At 40.6% G+C, this 19,679-nt stretch overlaps 1 protein-coding gene across 7 annotated transcripts in view; it reads right to left on the minus strand.

Moving 5' to 3' along the window:
- Window positions 1–19,679, minus strand: part of LOC310847500 (complement factor H-like) — a 48,462-nt gene that overhangs the window by 20,503 nt on the left and 8,280 nt on the right. For 5 of the 7 annotated variants that reach the window (XM_083745314.1, XM_083745315.1, XM_083745319.1 and 2 more), the window contains exons 2-14: window positions 17,772–17,963; window positions 16,588–16,693; window positions 16,072–16,148; window positions 13,937–14,131; window positions 10,533–10,703; window positions 9,131–9,304; window positions 7,841–8,041; window positions 6,251–6,430; window positions 5,556–5,732; window positions 3,675–3,851; window positions 2,493–2,663; window positions 1,093–1,275; window positions 258–437 (exon numbers count right to left, since the gene is read on the minus strand). In XM_083745314.1, the coding sequence (XP_083601440.1) occupies window positions 258–437; window positions 1,093–1,275; window positions 2,493–2,663; window positions 3,675–3,851; window positions 5,556–5,732; window positions 6,251–6,430; window positions 7,841–8,041; window positions 9,131–9,304; window positions 10,533–10,703; window positions 13,937–14,131; window positions 16,072–16,148; window positions 16,588–16,693; window positions 17,772–17,963 (2,184 nt within the window). The remainder of the gene's footprint in view (window positions 1–257; window positions 438–1,092; window positions 1,276–2,492; window positions 2,664–3,674; window positions 3,852–5,555; window positions 5,733–6,250; window positions 6,431–7,840; window positions 8,042–9,130; window positions 9,305–10,532; window positions 10,704–13,936; window positions 14,132–16,071; window positions 16,149–16,587; window positions 16,694–17,771; window positions 17,964–19,679) is intronic. The other 2 variants (XM_083745318.1, XM_083745316.1) reach the window with 1 other exon arrangement.

Below are 19,679 nucleotides of genomic sequence, written 5' to 3' on the forward strand. Positions count from 1 at the left end.
TTTCCCCAGGGAAGTTTGCCTGGCACCTTCATTAGACACTGTTAAGGCGCCAGGCAAAAACGTTCCTTTTTAACCAGGCCTTTCGTTGATCTGATTTACCCTTCTGTTGTTTTTTTTTGGGGGGGGCTATTGGCTTGTTGTTTCTGTTTTTATTATGTATTTTGTGGTTTTATATCTTGATTTTATTCTGCGAACCGCCCTGAGACCCCTGGGTGTAGGGTGGTATATCAATTCAATAAACAATAATAATAGCTTACCAACACATAATGGTAACTCCCACTGCCCATGCAGACACACAGCTTCTTTAGTTCCAACAATGAAAAATCTTTCATTACATTCATATGCCACAGTTTCGCCATGCAGATATCTATCTGAGTCAACACTGACAGGGCCTCCATTTCTAATATTTGGAGGTACTTCACAAGCTCTGGGTTCCTCTGTTGAAAACAGAAGGAAATAATGTGAAACAAAATATGAGTTCTTAATTTTCTCAAAACTATAATCTCAGTCCTCAATTGTTTTGGCTGCTCATTCTCTTCAGCCTCTCCTACACGCCAGATAAAAAATGCCAAGGGCAGCTCTTCATTTTTCAGCTCATCAGGATATATTGCAGAAGTAGAATGAAGAGGCAGACTTTGATATTATTATGGCTTGTATGATTTTAACTTCATTCTTAATAACTGAGCATTGATTTGTTGTTACTTTTCTCTGTTCAGTTTTGATCTTATTCCCAGTCCCAAGCATTGGAAACTTAAGGCTGGAATTTAGAAATGGCTTCTTTTATACCACATTTGGGAGCTTTAGTTTAAACATAGCATTTCAATGATAAAGCAAAGCATGAAGACACTTAAGATGGTCTGATTCTGCTTCAAATGGAGACATCAAATGTTACGCTCCACTTTCCCTTCAGCAGACCTTTTTCTTCTCCAGCTACTTGGGAAACTTCTGGGACAGAAAATTCCAGCATGTAAATAGAAAATAAATCCTAGTGGAATATATGCACATGGTGGACTTTGCTGAGTTAACAAAAACAGTTTTATCTGCACATAGCATTTGCCCTGTGAACATGCCTTAGTTGCACCTGTAATTTACCTTTGCAGAGTGGTAAAGATGTCCACTGTCCATCCAAACACTCAATCAACTTTGATCCAGTCATTGCAAATCCGAAATTACACTTGTATTCCACCTTTTCTCCATGTTCATATCCTTCCTTAAGGTCACCGCTAATACTGCCATCTGAAATGCTGGGGGGTGGCTGACAAGGATTGACTTTTGCTGGAAGTAAGAGAGCATCACTTCAGTCTTGTATCTGTTGACTCAAAATAAGTCTAGACAGCACACCCTTCCACATAGAATTTTCACAATTATGAAATGATGTTGGATGTGCTGAGTTCCAGCCAGTTGTGTGGAATGGATGGTGTCATTTATGTGGGAAAGACTCAAATGATCAACACTACTCATGTAGCTCCTAGTTTCACCCATTACCAATAACTGCGTAGAGGAAGCCAGGGGGAAATGGTTGTCATGTTGCTGAATGAAACCCCCCCCCCCCATCTACAGATAGGTAGGGATGCTCACACAGGGCCATTCTGGGGTTACTCCTGCTTTACATAATTTTGCTTATACACATGGTAGCAAGGAATGTAACCCCTGCATATGATGAAATTTACCTGTATCAAATGGGACTATATAACGGAGTATATTGCATGTATAACATACCATATTTTCCCATATAATTTTGTGTTTCATTTCATTTCATTTCAGGCATTTTCTTTCTCTTTCAGAACTCAGCAATGCAGAGACAGCTTGGACATAACTGGCTGGTCGATGCAATAGGCAGTGCAATGTGAGCAAATCTCAATCAGGTTGGAACCAGCAAATTCCCTACTTAAATCTGTTAAAAACAGATTCTTCCTCCATTGCTATACATGGAGCTGCCTTTATTTATATGTAATCTAAACTCCAGCAGCTACCGTATTTTTCGCTCTATAAGATGCACCAGACTACAAGATGCACCTAGTTTTTGGAGGAGGAAAACAAGAAAAAAAATATTCTGAATCTCAGAAGCCAGAACAGCAAGAGGGATCACTGCACAGTGAAAGCAGCAATCCCTCTTGCTGTTCTGGCTTCTGTGATAGCTGCGCAGCCTGCATTTGCTCCAGAAGACGCACACACATTTCCCCTTACTTTTTAGGAGGGAAAAAGTGACTCTTGTAGAGCAAAAAATACGGTAATTGTGCAGATTTGAACCCGTGACCTTCCAATTAGCAAGCCCAAGCGGCTTAGTGGTTGAGACCACAGTGCCATCGGCGTCACCTCCTTTCCATATTCCATTGACCACACAACACTAAACAAAATGTATATATGTATACACTATCTTCCCCAGTAAGACTTGGGAGAAACATTATTAAAAGAGGCTGCCAGGAAATTTTTAAGAGTAACAAGTGCACTGATATTTACTTTTTGTATAAGCTATGGAAAAAAATGCATACTTTTACATGTTGGGGGCTGTGGAGACCATCCAAAATGATAACACTGGGCAGAGTCAGGCCCAACTCTTTTGTTTCCACGGCAGGAAAATTTCACCACGTCTCCGTGCTGATATTGGTTCTTTCTAGGGTCAAGTTGCCCATTCTCCAGAAGGAAACCATCACAATGTATTGCTAAAGGAAATGTTGAGCAAAGCAGATTGAATATAATTAAGTGCATTTCAAAACAAACATGCCTGAAATTAACCCGCTGAGCAAAATGTTTGCAAATGTTCATCAAACTTATTGCAGGCTTGCATAACCTCTGACCTCCTGGGAGTGGAGACCAATAAATCTTTAACAAGACAGCATGCCATGTTTCTCAGCTATTGGGTGAGTCCACCTTCCTCATACCTTCAAAATTTCCATGCCTGAAAATCTCTCTAGAAGAAGTCAAATTCTATTTTTTCACAACAACTGGCACACTCAGGTGAGTTGCTGGTGCTATGCTTAATATAGAAGATGGTGTAAATTCTTTGAACAACCTGGGCTTGGATATATTCCATTAACTTTGTGCTTTCCTGTTGTTTTTTCTTCATTCTTTACATTCCAGGTGAAGGATTCTTATCAGTCTGCCTGGATGAAGGAAGGAACCACTGCAAAAAGGTGCTTCAGTTGGGGTATTTTATTCTCAGATGTTTTCTATGAACTCTGAGCAAGCCAAACACATTGTTAAACACAGAGCTAGTTGCCTGACTCCTATATGTAGCAATTTCATCTACAGAATCAGATTGCTAAAAATCCAGCTTCATATCTTACTTTATTACATCCGAGATGAGTACATATATTCTTACTGATCATTATTAATTAGATCACTGATGTATGCCAACTTGAGGTATTTTAGTTATGTAAAATCGTTAGGAATCACTGGGAGAAAATTACCTGAAGAAAATAAAGGATATTGCTGGTTATAGCAATATCTGAAGAGAAACCAGAGTATTGCTGGTTATGACATACTAGATAATCCTAAAGTCTATATCTAGGATAATTGGAGGCCTTGCTTCTGAAAGATTATAAACTAGTGGCCTGTGTATGTAACCACATAGAAAACATCAGTGAAACAAACCTTGTTTGATTGACAAAGGCTGTGTTATATAATTATATCAAGGCTGTGTTATATACCGGTAATTAAACAATCTAACTTACGTAGACATTCAGGATTTGGACTCCATCCATTCTCTGTGCATACTACATGGTCACCTGTGGCCTTTTTAATGGTTTCAAACCCATCTTTACATTTGTAGTGAAGTATTTCTTCAAACAAGAAAACCGATTGACTTGTGTTAAAGATTACATTATTTTGAGTTGGCACTTGGCATGTCTCTGAGGAAATAAAGAAAGGATTATATGGATGATTGGTTTTATAGCATCAGTTTACATGCTCTAAAATCTTGCTAGTTCAGACTCCATGAACATACGTGTGAAATTAAGATTTTTTTGCCCCAATATGCATCACTTTACAGTTGTTTAAATTGAATTGTCTTTGCCATTCTACCACCAATTCACTCAGTTTGGAGAGTCCCTTTTGGAGCTCCTGTCGGTCTCCTTTTGTTACAATGACCATGAACAATTTAGTATCACCAGCTTCCTTGGCCATTTCACTGCTCACCTGTAACTCTAGATTGTCTATGAGCTAGTTAAAAGGAACAGGTCCCATTACTGATTCTTAGGGACTTCACTTTCTGAATCCCTTCATTCAGAGAACTGTCCATTTCTTTCTGCCTGCTGGTTAACCAATTCCTGGTTCATAAAGGGACTTCACCTCTTATTTCATGACTGCTAAGCTTATTTAGGAGTCTTTGGTGAGATACCTTGTCAAAAGCTTTTTCAAAGTCCAAGGAGTCAACCAGATCACCACCATTCATATGTGCCTGCTAACACACTCAAAGAACTCTACTAAGTGGGTGAGACAGGATTTGCCCTTACAACAGCCAGCCTGTTTTGACTTCAGCAAGATTTCTTTTTCTATATGGTTGGTTATTTTATTTTTCACAATACTTTCCCACAAATTTCCATTAAGCAAGCAGAAATTAAGCAACTTTAACCTTGTACCTATGGGACCGCCTCTCCTGGTATGCCCCGCGGAGGACCTTAAGGTCCACAAATAACAACACTTTGGAGGTCCCAAGCCGCAAGGTGGTTAGATTGGTCTCAACTAAGGCCAGGGCCTTTTCAGTACTGGCTCCGACTTGGTGGAACTCTCTGTCACAAGAGACTAGGGCCCTGCGGGACTTGACATCTTTCTGCAGGGCCGGCAAGACAGAGCTGTTCCGCCTGGCTTTTAGTTTGGACTCAGTCTGACCCTTATATTTCCCTCCCCTTGTGTTTTCGATTTATGGGCTACTATTAAAATAATGCTGCATTATAAATTGTATTTTAACCTGTATTTTAATAAACTGGTTTTTTGTTTGTTTGTTTGTTTCCCCCCTCCCATTATGTTTTATTGTAATTTTATTGATGTTAGCCACCCTGAGCCCGGCTCTGGCCGGGGAGGGTGGGGTATAAATATTTATTTATTTATTATTATTATTATTATTATTATTATTATTATTATTATTATTACTACTACTACTACCACTACTATAACTTCCAGGCTCTCCCTGGATCCCATTTTAAAAACTGGAGATACATTAGCTATTTTCCAGGCCTCATTATGAAGGCTAATCTGAGGGACAAGTTACATATTGTAGCTAAATGGACAGCAATTTCACATTTGAGTTCCTTGACTACTCTAAGATGGATTTGCCAGTTTGCATTTCATCAATGAGGCCTAGAACTTTGTCTCTCATCAATTGATTGCCAAGAAAACAATTTCTTGTTGTTAGTTTGAGTCTCCTGCTGTAATACGTTCCTCAATATTTTGCTTTCGAAATTACTACCACTGAAAGAAGATGGAGGAAACAGACAGAAGAAGTCCATATTGTGTAGATGAGACTGCTTTTTAAGCTTAAGTTAATGACTTATACAATGTGTGGTCTAAACCAACCCATTTTTCATCCATAATAGATGATTCTTTAAACTGCTTACTGATACACTTTGGTTCAGGCTTCCACCCTTCTTCATGGCATTGTATATCTCCCGTTTCAAGTCCTTGTGGAGTTGTGAAGCCAGGCTGACAGCGATATGATGTTTTGTCATTCAAATTATATTGGTTTCTTCTTTCAGTGAAAAAGCCGTTTGGTGGGTTCGCGGGTCGACATATTTCTAATGAGGAAAAGGAACATATTAGATACATGAACCCATAAATTATGGTGGGCTTTGTTAGCTAAGAATCAGCTTCTTGTGAAGTCCACTACAATGTTTCATAAATTTCTCAACTGAGATCTAGTCTGGTTAAGTTGTGTAGCTCAGGTTTTAGAGAGACTTTAAGGTTCATTCCACAGCCTGTCAGAAGTCCCACCCTTTGAGTACAAATATTAAACAAGTTCTTCCAGGTTCAGCTCCATCTACCACATGTTTGGCAAGTACCCAGACTACTTGTGATTGCTTCACCCAGTGAAGAGGAGATGTTCAGAAGAGATAGGTGCTGCAAAGGCCTCTTTCCTCTGCTACTCATTACAAATCAACATGAGATTTGCAAACATGCACATCCTTAAGCTTTCCTATAACTGTGAGAAGTCCAAGAAAATAATCTAATGTACTGGTTGTTCACAGCAGGACAGGGCAGGCTCCAGGTTCTCAGGTTCTATACTGTCAAATTGGATTCCATAAATAACACTTACTTTTTACGTTACAACGTGGAGTAGGTGACCAGCCATTTTTGGTGCACATGGCCTTAGCTTGTTGATTTATAGGATCATATCCAGCCTCACAAGAATACAAAATTTCATCACCTTCTATGAACTGCCTAGGATGGGCATTGAATGTACCATGTGCAAGCAGTCTAGGAATATCACATTTTTCTAAAAGGGGGGGAAAAGGTTACATCATTGATTGACACATATTTTGGCAACTGAAATCTTATTTTAAAGATAGGTGGTGCATTACTCAAGAGACGTGATTTAAAGTTCTTCTATATGCTTTTGCAACATATAGATGTAGAAAATAGACACACAATATGATTCATAAAATAGGTCCTTTATGGACCCCTTCATGTGTTGAAAGAATCTTTAGGCGCCACAGTGACATACCATTTTTTTCTCTTTTAACAAGCTTTCCTAGCTGCTTAAATACGAATTGATCCGATTCATATTTGAAGGTGAATCTGTATTTGAACATGAATGTTATTTGCCTTCACAAAACAATTCAGAAACCAAAACACAGACATCCTTCGAAATTCTCACTGCTCTGAATTTTGCAATGGCCAACTGATGTGTAGAAAGGTGCATATGTTAGGGTACTGTGTGGATTAAAATACATACATATTTGGAAAATAGCATACAAAAATGCATTATGTAGGGGGAAATGGCTTTGCAAAAATGTGTATGTTAGGCAAATTGCCATACAATATTAGCCAACATTTGCTGACAATTTGTCACTACACACACACCACATTCAAACCAATAAACTGATGTTGAAATGTGGAGAAATGAACATAAGATTGGAAAAATTAGAAACCCAAAGAAACTAAAACTAACAGATTTGTCCATCACTAACTAGAGGCCCCTGGAAGCGGGGGGTGGGACACATTGTGATGTGTGACGTATAGAGAAAAGGAGAGGTGACTCCATAGGTATCGGAGGGCAGCCATTTTTGTCTCCGTACAATTACCCAGGAAGGAGTGTCACATCATAAAGCACTATGGCCTCCAGGTACTTATTACACCAAACTCGAGCAGTTAGATTTTTTGTTAAAGGAAAAAGTGTACCATGGAACCCCTTCAAATACCATTATAACTATTTTTTTATATATTTAAAGAATAGGCGTATTTTTAGGATTTTGTCTTAAAATATTACACAGGCTATTGACAGAAGGGACTTACAGTGTACTTGTGTGGTGATCACAAGGATGAGAGATTAAGATGATTCAACCCTCCCCTACGTCCATAGCCACCTGCCCAAATGCCAAGATCTTCCACTGATATCAGGGGGTGGTGATCACACAGAAAGCCTTTCCATCAGCCCCCCCCCCCACTTATGGAACACAATCACAACTACCAAATTGGTCAGCCTGGTACTCAGCTTATTATAATTTTGGTGCCATATGAAGACATTTTCATATTAAATTTTAAAGTTTTCCATTCTGATTACTCACTGTCTAACCATGTTACACATTTTCCTTCCACATCTTTCGGAATAGGCATATTTTGTGTTTGCATATGGTCGTTTCCATTTCTGATCAAAGTTGAGAATGCAAGGGAAATGTGAACTTACTGAAGCATTTTGGTTCTGGATTCCAGCCGAGTTTGGTGCATGAACTTCTACCCCATGTTTGTTTATTTATTGGTAGAAAACCATAACGGCAACGATAGTCAACTGTTTCTCCCACCCTTTTTGGAAAATAGTAGTTTGGATAGTGTTCGTAGGAATCAGATAGTTGTCCATTCTCAATCCGAATATAGTCACAGTTCTTTGCTTTGGGGAAGATGAGAAAAAGGTTAAGCCAAACATAAATAAATCAGGATGTTCCACTTGCTATTTTCCTTGGGCTGGCTGGTTTAATGGAGGATGCACATTTGGCTCAAGTGTATCAGTGTCTGAATATTATCTGGGTTCCCCTCTTTGGACTGTGTATGAAAACAGAAATGGATGACTGTGGCAGAAGATGCAGGTGGTCCCCAGACCCACGTTTGCTGCCAGGAACAGTCAGAGCTGAGGAAAGACAGTTTGCTGGGGATTGAAGACCACAGTCTTCTCCAGCCCAGAGATAAGCTTTTGACCCATAGAACAAGGACATAGGGTAATGGTGCGGGGAACTCCAATATTTTAGCAAGCATTGAAATCAAATCTTTGCAAAAAAGCTTGAGCCTATGCAGACATTCAGTCGGATGTGCCTGCATCCCTATTTCTGTATATCTGAAGGAGCGTCTCCACCTTCATTGTCCAGCCCGGACACTGAGATCCAGGGCCGAGGGCCTTCTGGTGGTTCCCTCATTGCGAGAAGTAAGGTTACAGGGAACCAGACAGAGGGCCTTCTCGGTAGTGGCACCCACCCTGTGGAACACCCTCCCTTCAGATGTGAAGGAAATAAGTAGCAATCCTATCTTTAAATGACATCTGAAGGCAGCCCTGTTCAGGGAAGTTTTTAATATTTAACGCTGTATTGTTTTTAATATTTGATTGGGAGCCGCCCAGAGTGGCTGGGGAAACTCAGCCAGATGGGCGGGGTGTAAATAATAAATTATTATCATTATTATTATTTCGTCCGATATATTTGTGAATGACGGCAATAAAACTTTGTACTTGGGAACAACATTTCAGTGGGCAAAAATCTGAGCCCTTACTCTGACTGTGAATAACCCAGCCTCCATCCAAGGGACCCCATGTGCCTCCATGCACAGCCCCTCACCTCCAGTAATAGAGCAATAGGTAGAGGTTCATGGCTCTCCCTGCACACACACCTCAACTATCATCGTGATGGGCATATAATTCACAAACTACAAAGTTGGATGCATTGAATGCTAGTTGTTCATGTTTTGAAACTGCAAAGAGAAAGCTACTTACGAATACATATCGGAGGAGGAGACCACCCCGTCTCTGTACACATGGAAGGGGATTGGTGGTTCCGAAGCTGATAGCCAGACTCACACCGTGTTTCGATTGTGTCTTGATAGTCATAGTGACTCTGCTTAGGATGGAAGTCGCCATTTTCTACTTGGGGTGGGGAGCAGACAATTTCTATGGAGGAATACAAAGAGGACACTTGGTCAACAACAGATCAAGCAACAAACTCTTTCCCTGGCTAGATATAATTCAGTACATCAGTATGAGAATGTATTTATTATTTGTTAAAAACAAACTTCAAAGCAATTTATGAAATATTAATAATTTTTTCAATAAGATAGAAAAGCAATAATTTCAAAGACCAAAGTCTTAATAAGGAAAGGGGGAAATTTATATCTTATAAACCATTGTAAACACCTAAAATTGTTAGTCAGGATGGACTAACACTTGCAGTTTAAAGGTGAATTTTGGACATAATGGAGATGCAAAAGATCTGGATTATTATAAAAGATGCAGGAGGAAAGGACTAGCAATAGGACCCACAACGGGGATGAGGGAAGTCCAGGAGATTCTGTGGAATCTTGTTTCTATATTGTATGTTGATATGCTATTGTAAATTTTAATTTGAAAAACCCAAATAAATTTACAAAAAAAGAAAGTAAACAATAATAATAATAACTTTCAAAAAGATAAAATAACAGTAGAATAAGAACAGATTAAAATTCACATCTCAACATTTTAGCAAAAGATTGCAAAACCAGAATCAGCGGAACTTGCTAAAGAAAATTTACTTGATTAGCAATATGTATTTTGTTGAAAAGGAACAAAAGTTGAAAAGTAACAAAAGCACATGTATTCTGTTCTTGGATCACCGAATTATTAGTCCCTTTAAAATAATATAAGCACAGTGCTGCAACATGCCACTGCCATTCTAGATGTTCCTCTCTTCTCTTTCTGCTGTCATAGATCTTTTTTGTGAACCACCCTGAAACCTCTGGATTATTGGGTGGTATATTATTATTAATAATAATAATAATAATTAATAATAATTAATAATAATAATAATAATAATAATAATAATAATAATAATAATAAGTGCCTTTCCGGACACCACTGTAGAAGCATTCCCTCCTATATGCAAGATGTAAGTGAGGAATAAATAAATACTGGTATAAAACACAAAATGGCATAGTTTTAAAGGTGTAAAAATCATTGTCCTGATTCACCAAGGACAATGTTCTGATCTATTTTAAATTATCTAATCCAATCCACTTGACTAAAATTGCAATCTTGTGCACAATTCCCTCAGAGAGCTGTGCAACAGAGTGGGCTTACTTCAAAGTAAGCATGCACAGGGTTACACTGAAACGACGACAGCTCTAGGAACTGGAAACATACAAACCTATGCACGCAAGTCTTGAACTCCACCCATTCCTAGTGCATGTAGCATCCGATCTCTCAGCATGCTTGTACCCATTAGAACATGAGAAGTGCACTCGGTCCCCCTCTTTGTAAAGTTTCTTTGGGTTTAGTATATATCCATGATCAATGTTTTCTTCTTGGCAAGTAATTTCTATCGCAAAATACAAACAAAATTTCTGTATTAGGAAACAAGGTGTTAACTTGTAACAAAAAGAGATGTAATGCAATGTTTCTAAAAAGTTTCTTCCATGTATAATTCACTGTATTCCCATTTCTAAGGTGCCAGAACTCAGAAGGAGTCACGTAATCATGCACGAGAGCAGGCTAAATGCAGAACTGAAGTCATAATTCTCATTGAGGAGTGAACTAGATTCAAGTCCAGTGACATAAAATATTCTCAACAGCTTCCATATGTTTCCTAGGTGTTGAAATAATCTTTAGGAGTCACAGTGACACACCACTTTTTTCTCTTTTAACAACCTTTCCTAGCTGCTTAAATATGAATTGATCCGATTCATATTTGAAGGTGAATCTGTATTTGAAGGTGAATGTTATTTGCCTTCGCAAAAAAATACAGAAACCAAAACACAGACATCCTTTGAAATTCTCACTGCTCTGAATTTTGTAATGCAGTTCTCTGGCCAACTAATGTGTAGAAAGGTGCATATGATAGGGTACTGTGTGGATTAAAATACATACATATTTGGAAAATAGCATACAAAAATGCATTGTGTAGGGGGAAATGGCTTTACAAAAATGTGTATGTTAGGCAAATTGCCATATAATATTAGCCAACATTTGCTGACAATTTGTCACTATATATATATTCACTCACTCACACACACACACACACAGAGAGAGAGAGAGAGAGAGAGAGAGAGAGAGAGAGAGAGAGAGTTGTGGCTGGCTGGCTGGCTGGTGTGGGTGGTTTGGCACTGCTCACCTGGGCTACCCAACATTGTACGTTGCTGCCAACTACCAAGAGTGGGGGGCAAGGCAGTGGGGAGTTGCGACACAGGTGCAGTGGCAGAGTCAATTCAGCACTGTCACTGTCACTGCCACTGCACTGTGCTGAGCTCCTCACTGCCTTGACCTTCCCCTTTCTCTAACTGGCAGTGATGCCAGGAGAGTAATGCTCCCCTGAAACCTGCACTGCAACAAGGGTTACTCCCTATCATGCTGAGCATTTCCCTTGAGCATCTTGACTCGTTTACTCAAAAAATGAATGCCTATGTCATAGAAGCACAATGAAGGAAGTGAGCCGTGGTGACCTTGCCTCGCCTCCCTTGCTGGAATTGTGCTTGGCCTCATTGCCTAAGGATTCTGGATGCGTGAAAATGCCTTGCTCTACACTGGATTGCTTCTGTGCCTGGCCACAATCCAATATTTGGCCATTCATTAGCCCTGGTGAGAACAAAAATGGCCTTTCCCAAAACACTGTCTCTACAAGCCGGCATCTGGAAAGGCTAGTTGCCCAGGTTTGAACATGATACTCTGGATGGCAGAGGTACTCTATCCAATTTGCACAAAGCACTCATCTCTTACTTTTTCACTCAGCACCAATGGCTGAGAACAATGTGCTCAAGCAGCTTCTTAAACTACCTGTGACAGGAAGCTAAAAATACCCTACCTCATTTTTGTAGATGGCTTGCCTGTTGTGTCAAGTAACATCCCCCCACCTTTTAAGGAAATAAAGCATTTAAGAGCGTCCCCATTGTTCAATCTTCATTCAGTCTTTATGGGACCTCATCAAAATTGCTCCAGCCCGGTTCAGCTTTCCCCTCACCTCTTTCTCTACCTTTTACCCTTGCCTCTCCTCCATCTTTGTCATTTACTTCCATTCTAGTCAGGTACCTAGAGAGGACAGGAAGCCTCACACCTCTCCTTTAAAGCTATTTTTCAATGAACTGAGAAGGTTCAGGAGAATCCAAGCTGCTTGCTTTGGAAACCACACCATGTCAGGCTCAAAGGAACCTATGCATGTACAAAATCCCTTTAATTTACATGTCAGGGTTGTTCCATGAAATCTAGGCCTCTATTACAGTGTGCCAGATTCCTAGCAACCTCTTCTTGCTTTATAACATGACAGTAGCTTTCCCCACCTCCCTCTCTTTCTCTCCAGGCTCCACCCTGTGGTCATAGTTATAGGCAGCTGCACATTTACTGCTTATTCTTCTGTGATAAATATGTACAATCCTTGGTTTTGTACCTATACTGCTGATCTCCCCCTGTTACTGTAAAAAAGAAAGTGTCCCCATGGTGAACCATCTTCTGACCCCCAAGTATCACAAGACATGCTTCCATTGATGGCACATGTACACATGAACATCACATGTGATAAGGCACACATGTTAACACACCATCAATAAATTCAAATCGTTGATTTAGTTAGGTAAAGCTAATGGGAACTGCAGACCCTATTTCCCAGGGATGTTCCTATTTTCCAGGGATGTCCCTGATTTAGAGAAGCTGTCCTGGTATATGAGTTGATCCTGGAATGTCCCACTTTCCCATTTTTGTTGTTGTTTAGTCGTTTACTTGTGTCCGACTCTTCGTGACCCCATGGACCAGAGCACGCCAGGCACTCCTGTCTTCCACTGCCTCACGCCGTTTGGTCAGACTCATGCTGGTAGCTTCGAGAACACTGTCCAACCATCTCATCCTCTGTCGTCCCCTTCTCCTTGTGCCCTCCATCTTTCCCAACATCAGGGTCTTTTCCAGGGAGTCTTCTCTTCTCATGAGGTGGCCAAAGTATTGGAGCCTCAGCTTCAGGATCTGTCCTTCCAGTTAGCAGTCAGGGCTGATTTCCTTAAGAATGGATGCATTTGATCTTCTTGCAGTCCATGGGACACTCAAGAGTCTCCTCCAGCACCATAATTCAAAAGCATCAATTCTTCTGCGATCAGCCTTCTTTATGATCCAGCTCTCACTTCCATACATCACTACTGGGAAAACCATGGCTTTAACTATACGGACCTTTGTTGGCACTTTTCCTTAGGATGTCCTTATTTTCATCAGAGAAATGTTGGAGGGTATGGAGTTATCTGACCCCCGAGCCATCTTTAGGTAATTCTGTATAGTTTTAAAAATGTTATTATGTTTTTATATATGTTGGAAGCTGCCCAGAGTGTCTGGGGCAACCCAATAATATATGTGGGGTATAAATAGTAAAATTAACATTATGCAACGGAACATCCCTATTTTCATCAGAGAAATGTTGGAGGGTATGGAATTGATGGATCTAATTTTAAATGAACAGCCCTATTATTTTATACAAACTCTTTGGTGATCATTTTTGGCATGCAAAAGGGGCTTTAAGCACTGAGCTTTAACATATCTTCTGCTGCTTTTGATTGTTTGTTTTATCCCCTCCTCCCAACTAACCTACACATCTTGGTACATCGTCACTCCAGTTTCCATGCGCTGTGCAAAAGATTTGTTCGGACCCCTCGATTTTGAAACTTTTGGAGCATTCAAACCGTAACACCTGGCCAAACAGAAATTCCTGGTCTAGGTCTTGTATTCCAGTCATAAGGATTCTTCCATTTTCTGGTGCTTTTACTGGGAAACACTTTGTCACTATAAAACAAATAACAACATCATGCAAAGTTTAGCAATATATTTTTTGAAGGTGATCAAGAAAAACAGTAGCAAATGAGTAGCATAATTACTACAACCATAATACAGTTGTACCTTGGAAGTCAAATGGGATCCATTCCGGAAGGCCATTCAACTTCCAAAACATTCAAAAACCAAATTGCAGCTTCTGATTGGCTGCAGGAAGTTCCTGCAGCCAATCAGAAGCCCCGTAAGCTCTGTCGGATGTTCAGGTTCCAAAAGAACGTTCACAAACTGGAACAAACACTTCTGGGTTTGTGGTGTTCAGGAGAGTTCCAGGGCATTTGAGATACAAGGTATGACTGTACTCGACAGGAGATATTCAAGTGTACTATTTATCAACCGAAGAGGAATGCAGAAAATGCAGTTCCCCCATCATTTTCTGATTATTTCCGTCTGTCTCTCTCCACTGTGTTGGGAGAGGCATCTACCCCTTGGCACACAGGAAACAGGAAGCCTGGCCCAGACTGATTATTGAGCAGATCTATCAAAATTAAACCTGGCTGTGTGTGGATTTAATACACACAAGATTGTCTGTTCAGTTTTTCTTATCTTTGCCATTGGCCAGAACATACAATCTATAGCCTAAAGCGTTGGCTATCACAGCAGCCAAACATTCCTTTTAAAACCAGTAAATCTTCAATATCTACAGTATGAATCACTAGCTATATCAATGTTTCCATTAGCAAAGAAGAAACTATTCCTCCACAAAAAAGTAGACCAATATTAATAGATTCTCACAATTTGGGAATGAGACACAGGGGTGACTGCGCTGTTTTGTGATATATGGTTTATTTGCACATACATAGAACCTGAGTCTATGATGGAGGGATTCACAGCATCAGCACCCAAATGGCTCTTGCGTCTCCCATAGACACAACTTTAGATTCAAACAGGCATCAAATATTGTGCTCTTCCTCCTGCTCTTCTGCTTCTCTGTCACATAACACCTAACTCTAACCTTTCTAAGCTAAGCTCTGTGGCTTTATCTTTTGAGGGAGAGGCCCCAACCAATTGCCATCTCACAATGAGTTCCTTTGACCTTTGCTGTCTTAATGGCGCACCTCAACACAGGAGGCTAGCTGAATTTAACTAGCTTTTAACACTTGCTGATTCCAGGGGATCAGAAGTGCCTACCATACAGCCTAATACACATGGGTCTGGAACCCAGTTTCAACATCCCAAGCCTTCATTGAATTCTAACACTTGCTCAGCTTGGAGATTATGGTGGTCTGGCACCCACAAACTGATAACACTAAGGAATCCTGGGAGCTGTGTGAACAAAAGAGAAATGCTTCTTGCTTCAAGTAAAACAATTAAAGGACAAAGGCTCAGAATCAGTCCCCCTGCACACATAGAAAAAACATCCAGATATACACAGAGGATTGCAGCACCCTGGAAAGCTCCTCTGAGTTCCCCAGCCTTCAAAACAAAGGAGAAAGGAAATAAAAGAATTGGTGGAAGCTACCTTAGAGAACGGAGACACGGGTGGCACTGTGGGTTAAACCACAGAGCCTAGGACTTGCTGATCAGAAGGTTGGCGGTTTGAATCTTCGTGGTGGGGTGAGCTCCCGTTGCTCGGTCCCTGCTCCTGCCCACCTAGCAGTTCGAAAGCACGTCAAAGTGCAAGTAGATAAATAGGTACCACTCCAGCGGGAAGGTAAATGGCGTTTCTGTGCGGTGCTCTGGTTTGCCAGAAGCGGCTTAGTCATGCTGGCCACATGACCCGGAAGCTGTACGCCAGCTCCCTCGGCCAATAAAGCAAGATGAGCGCCGCAATGCCAGAGTCGGTCATGACTGGACCTAATGGTCAGGGGTCCCTTTACCTTTTTACCTTATAGAACCTTAGACAATTCCGATGTACTCTGAATTTCAGTCAAGATCTCAGAAGGTCCACTTACCTTCACAGTGAGGGACATCATTGCTCCATCCATCTGCACGGCAATCACGGTAATTTGTATGACTGAGCATCTTGTACCTGGAAGATTTTTTAAAAAATAAACTCAATTTTTTTAAAACTATAGAATTACATGAGTGGATCAGCTTCTGTAATAGTACTTCGAAACATGACGAGGCTTTTGAAAAAGAAAGAACATTTTCTAGTTGTTTCTAGGGATGACACGAATATTCAGGAACAGCTGCAGTGTGCACACCAGGCAAATTTGACAAAAATAATTTGCAGCCATTTGTTTTCTTCTGACTGAAATACTTTGCGGTGAAATGGGTGCCTTAGCCCAAGAGCAGTCAGTCAGGCACCCCAACACTACCCAAGTACAACCACCCATTTAAGTATATAATATACACCTGATGTTCTATTTTTTTAATGAGTTTTTAAAATCAGTAGAGTTTTTAATCATAAAGCACCTGTCCTTAAAATAATACCATGATTAAATATCTGAAGGAGGGGGGTAACTTACCCATCATCACATCGATACACAACACGAGCACCAAAGACAAATTCATTTTCATTAACAATATCAAAAGAGCCAGACTGAATATCTCCAGGATGTCCGCATGGCTTTTCTGGAAATTAAAAAAAAAGTGAAATGTAATGCATTATAACACTTCTGGTTAGAAAAACATGGCATTTGAGAACCATGCAATGTTAGGAGGAATATATGAGGTTGTGAAGAACAGCCTTGCATCTCCTTGTCTCTCCACGAAGAAATAGATGACATTCAACATCACTGAGCTCAAAATTCCCCCACTCCTGCTCTGATTCACCAGGTGCCTCTTGTAGAAAAATTGGGGTGGAAGTCTTAAGTTGCTTCAAGCACCTTCTTTTAGAAGTCATAACCAGGGAGATATGGAGCTGTTTGTGGTGGCAAACAACTTTTCTTCATAACATTGTATTTGGCCCTCAGCTTCCGTGTGTGTCCGTGTTTGTGTGTGCAATGATTCTTCAACATCAACTTTGTTGGACTGGTCATGTTGTGCAGATACCTGAATCTCATCTTCCAAAGCAACTACTCTATTCCAAACTTAAAAATGGAAAGCGTAATGCTGGTGGTCAACAAAAGACGTTCAAAGACTCTCTCAAGGCAAATCTTAAAAAATGTAGTATAAACACCGACAGCTGGGAAACACTGGCCTGCAAGTGCTCCAATTGGAGAACAGCCTTTTCCAAAGGTGTCATTGGCTTTGAAGACACTCAAACTCAGGACGAAAGAGTGAAACGCCCTAAGAGGAAGGCACGCTTGGCAAACCCTCACTGTGATCAACTCCCACCCAGAAACCTATGTCCCCACTGTGGAAGGACATGTGGACCCAGAATTTATGGAAGACAATCTTACTTGGCTATGAGTGATCGCCAAAGGAGAAGGAGAAGAGAAGTAGTGTAGGCAGTATTCAGCTTTCAGTTAAAAAGGAAAATGATTATATTTCTCCACCTCTCTGAGTGGAAACAAATAATGGAATCCAAATGTCAAACAAAAAAGAGAGATTGTGCCTACAAACTGAAATAGAACCTTGTGGTCTCTGTTAGAATGCTAAAAAAAAAATGAGTCATCCCAATGATTATCACAAAGGGGAAAAAATTAACTGCTCAAAATATTTCTATTGCCTGTGATTCTGAATTCTGCAAAGTTATGCTTTTACTTACTCCTGCATTCCACATGTGGTACAGATTGCACCCATTCTCCATCATTGCACTGAAATCTAATGCGCCCAAGTTTTATATATCCAGGCCGGCAGTTGTAGACTACTTCTTCCCCATGGGAATAGGATGGCTTGCCTGGTAATTTTGCAAGTTCTTCACGGTCTCTTCTTGGGGGTGGTCCACAGTCATTTCCACCTAGATACGAGGGGAGAAAGCATCAATCAAGTATGACTTCCAGGTCCTGTACACTAACATTTAAAGTATCTGAAGAAAAAAGAGCAAGAACTGAGGATTCCAATGAATTAAGCAATTAACAACGCTGGCTTTGTAACTGTGATTGCTACCTAATCTCCCTTCATTGTACTATAAGTCAGGTTTGAGCAGAAGGTATGTTGCTGTCCATCAATGGAAAGTGTTCAGAATACAGTGGTGCCTCGCAAGACGAAATTAATTCGTTCCGCAAGTTTTTTCTTCTTGCGAGTTTTTCGTCTTGCGAAGCACGGTTTCCCATAGGAATGCATTGAAAATCAATCAATGCGTTCCTATGGAGACCGTCCGGGGACAGAGGGGAAGTGCCGCGCGCCTTCCCCTCTGTCCCCGGACCTGTTTTAAAGCAAGGGAAGGGGCAGCGGGGACAATCGCTTCTCCCCGTTGCCGCCCCTTGGTTCAAAAGGGGTCCGGGGACAGAGGGGAAGGCGCGGGGCAGGCAACGGGGAGAAGCAATCTTCTCCCCGCCGCCCCTTCCCCTGCTTTAAAACAGGTCCGGGGATAGAGGGGAGCGTGGACCTGTTTTAAAGCAAGGGAAGGGGCAGCGGGGAGAATCGCTGCGCTTCCCTGCTATCCCCGGAGCTTGCGGGGCAAGCTTCGTTTTGCGAAGCAAGCCCATAGGGAGATGCGTCTTGCGAAGCGGCTAAGAAAACGAAAAACTCCTTCGTCTAGCGAGTTTTTCGTCTTCCGAGGCGTTCGTCTTGCGGGGCACCACTGTACCCTGTTGCTGGGATTCTCACAAAATACTGTTCTTATCCGGCAACACACTAATTCAGCAAGGACACTAATCACTTGAATCACCCAGGAAGGTGACAGTGATAATGGGCTAATATTGATCAAGATAATTTGAGTCTAAAAAGGTTGTTTCGGGAGTGTTCTTCAGGGAGGTTTAGTGAAGAATTAAGTTTCTTAGACCCCACCCAGTTAGATGCAATGCAATAGACAAGAGTTTATTTTCTTCTAGTTTAGGCTTAACCAGCTGGGATTAACATGTGAAACAGATTGCGGAAAGGCTGTTAGACATCTTGAGTGATGTTCAACTGAAGAGCTGCTGTTAATGGCTGTGAAGTCAAGAGGTGTGGGTGTTTCTTCATCAGATTTAAGCCATTAAATTAGATTAGTTTACTTGTATTGTTTTATGCAATATTGTTTCACTGAAGCAATCATTTGCATTGTTTTACACAATGTTGTACAGATTGATCTTTTTAATTATTGATGTTAGTATTATTTCTAATTGTTTCTCTTTATCTAGCTATCTGTTTTGAATGGTGATTGTTCATCCGATATGTTGTAAGCCATTTGGGGCACAACTCTGTGGAAATGTGGCACAGAAAGAAGGAGAAATAGTAATAGAAGAATCATTAAAAGCTTTAAATTCAGGTTAGAGGTATTACTTTTAGAAGCCTGAAACTTTCCCTCTAAACTCTATATAAAAGTAATCAAGAACTGAGATAACACCGACAAGTACATTTTCTTTGTTTGGATTCAAGTTTCAAGTTCAATACATTCTCTTTAATGACTTGATGAATAGTGAACTTTATGGAATTAATACATTCGTGAATTAACATTTGGTTAATGATGACAGGTGGAAGGAGGAGGTCTGTGCTCATGAAGTGATACTGGTGTTATTTACAGGGGGTGGCC

This window comes from Podarcis gaigeae (genome assembly GCF_964106915.1).
Source record: "Podarcis gaigeae genome assembly, chromosome: 6".
Lineage (NCBI taxonomy): Eukaryota > Metazoa > Chordata > Lepidosauria > Squamata > Lacertidae > Podarcis > Podarcis gaigeae.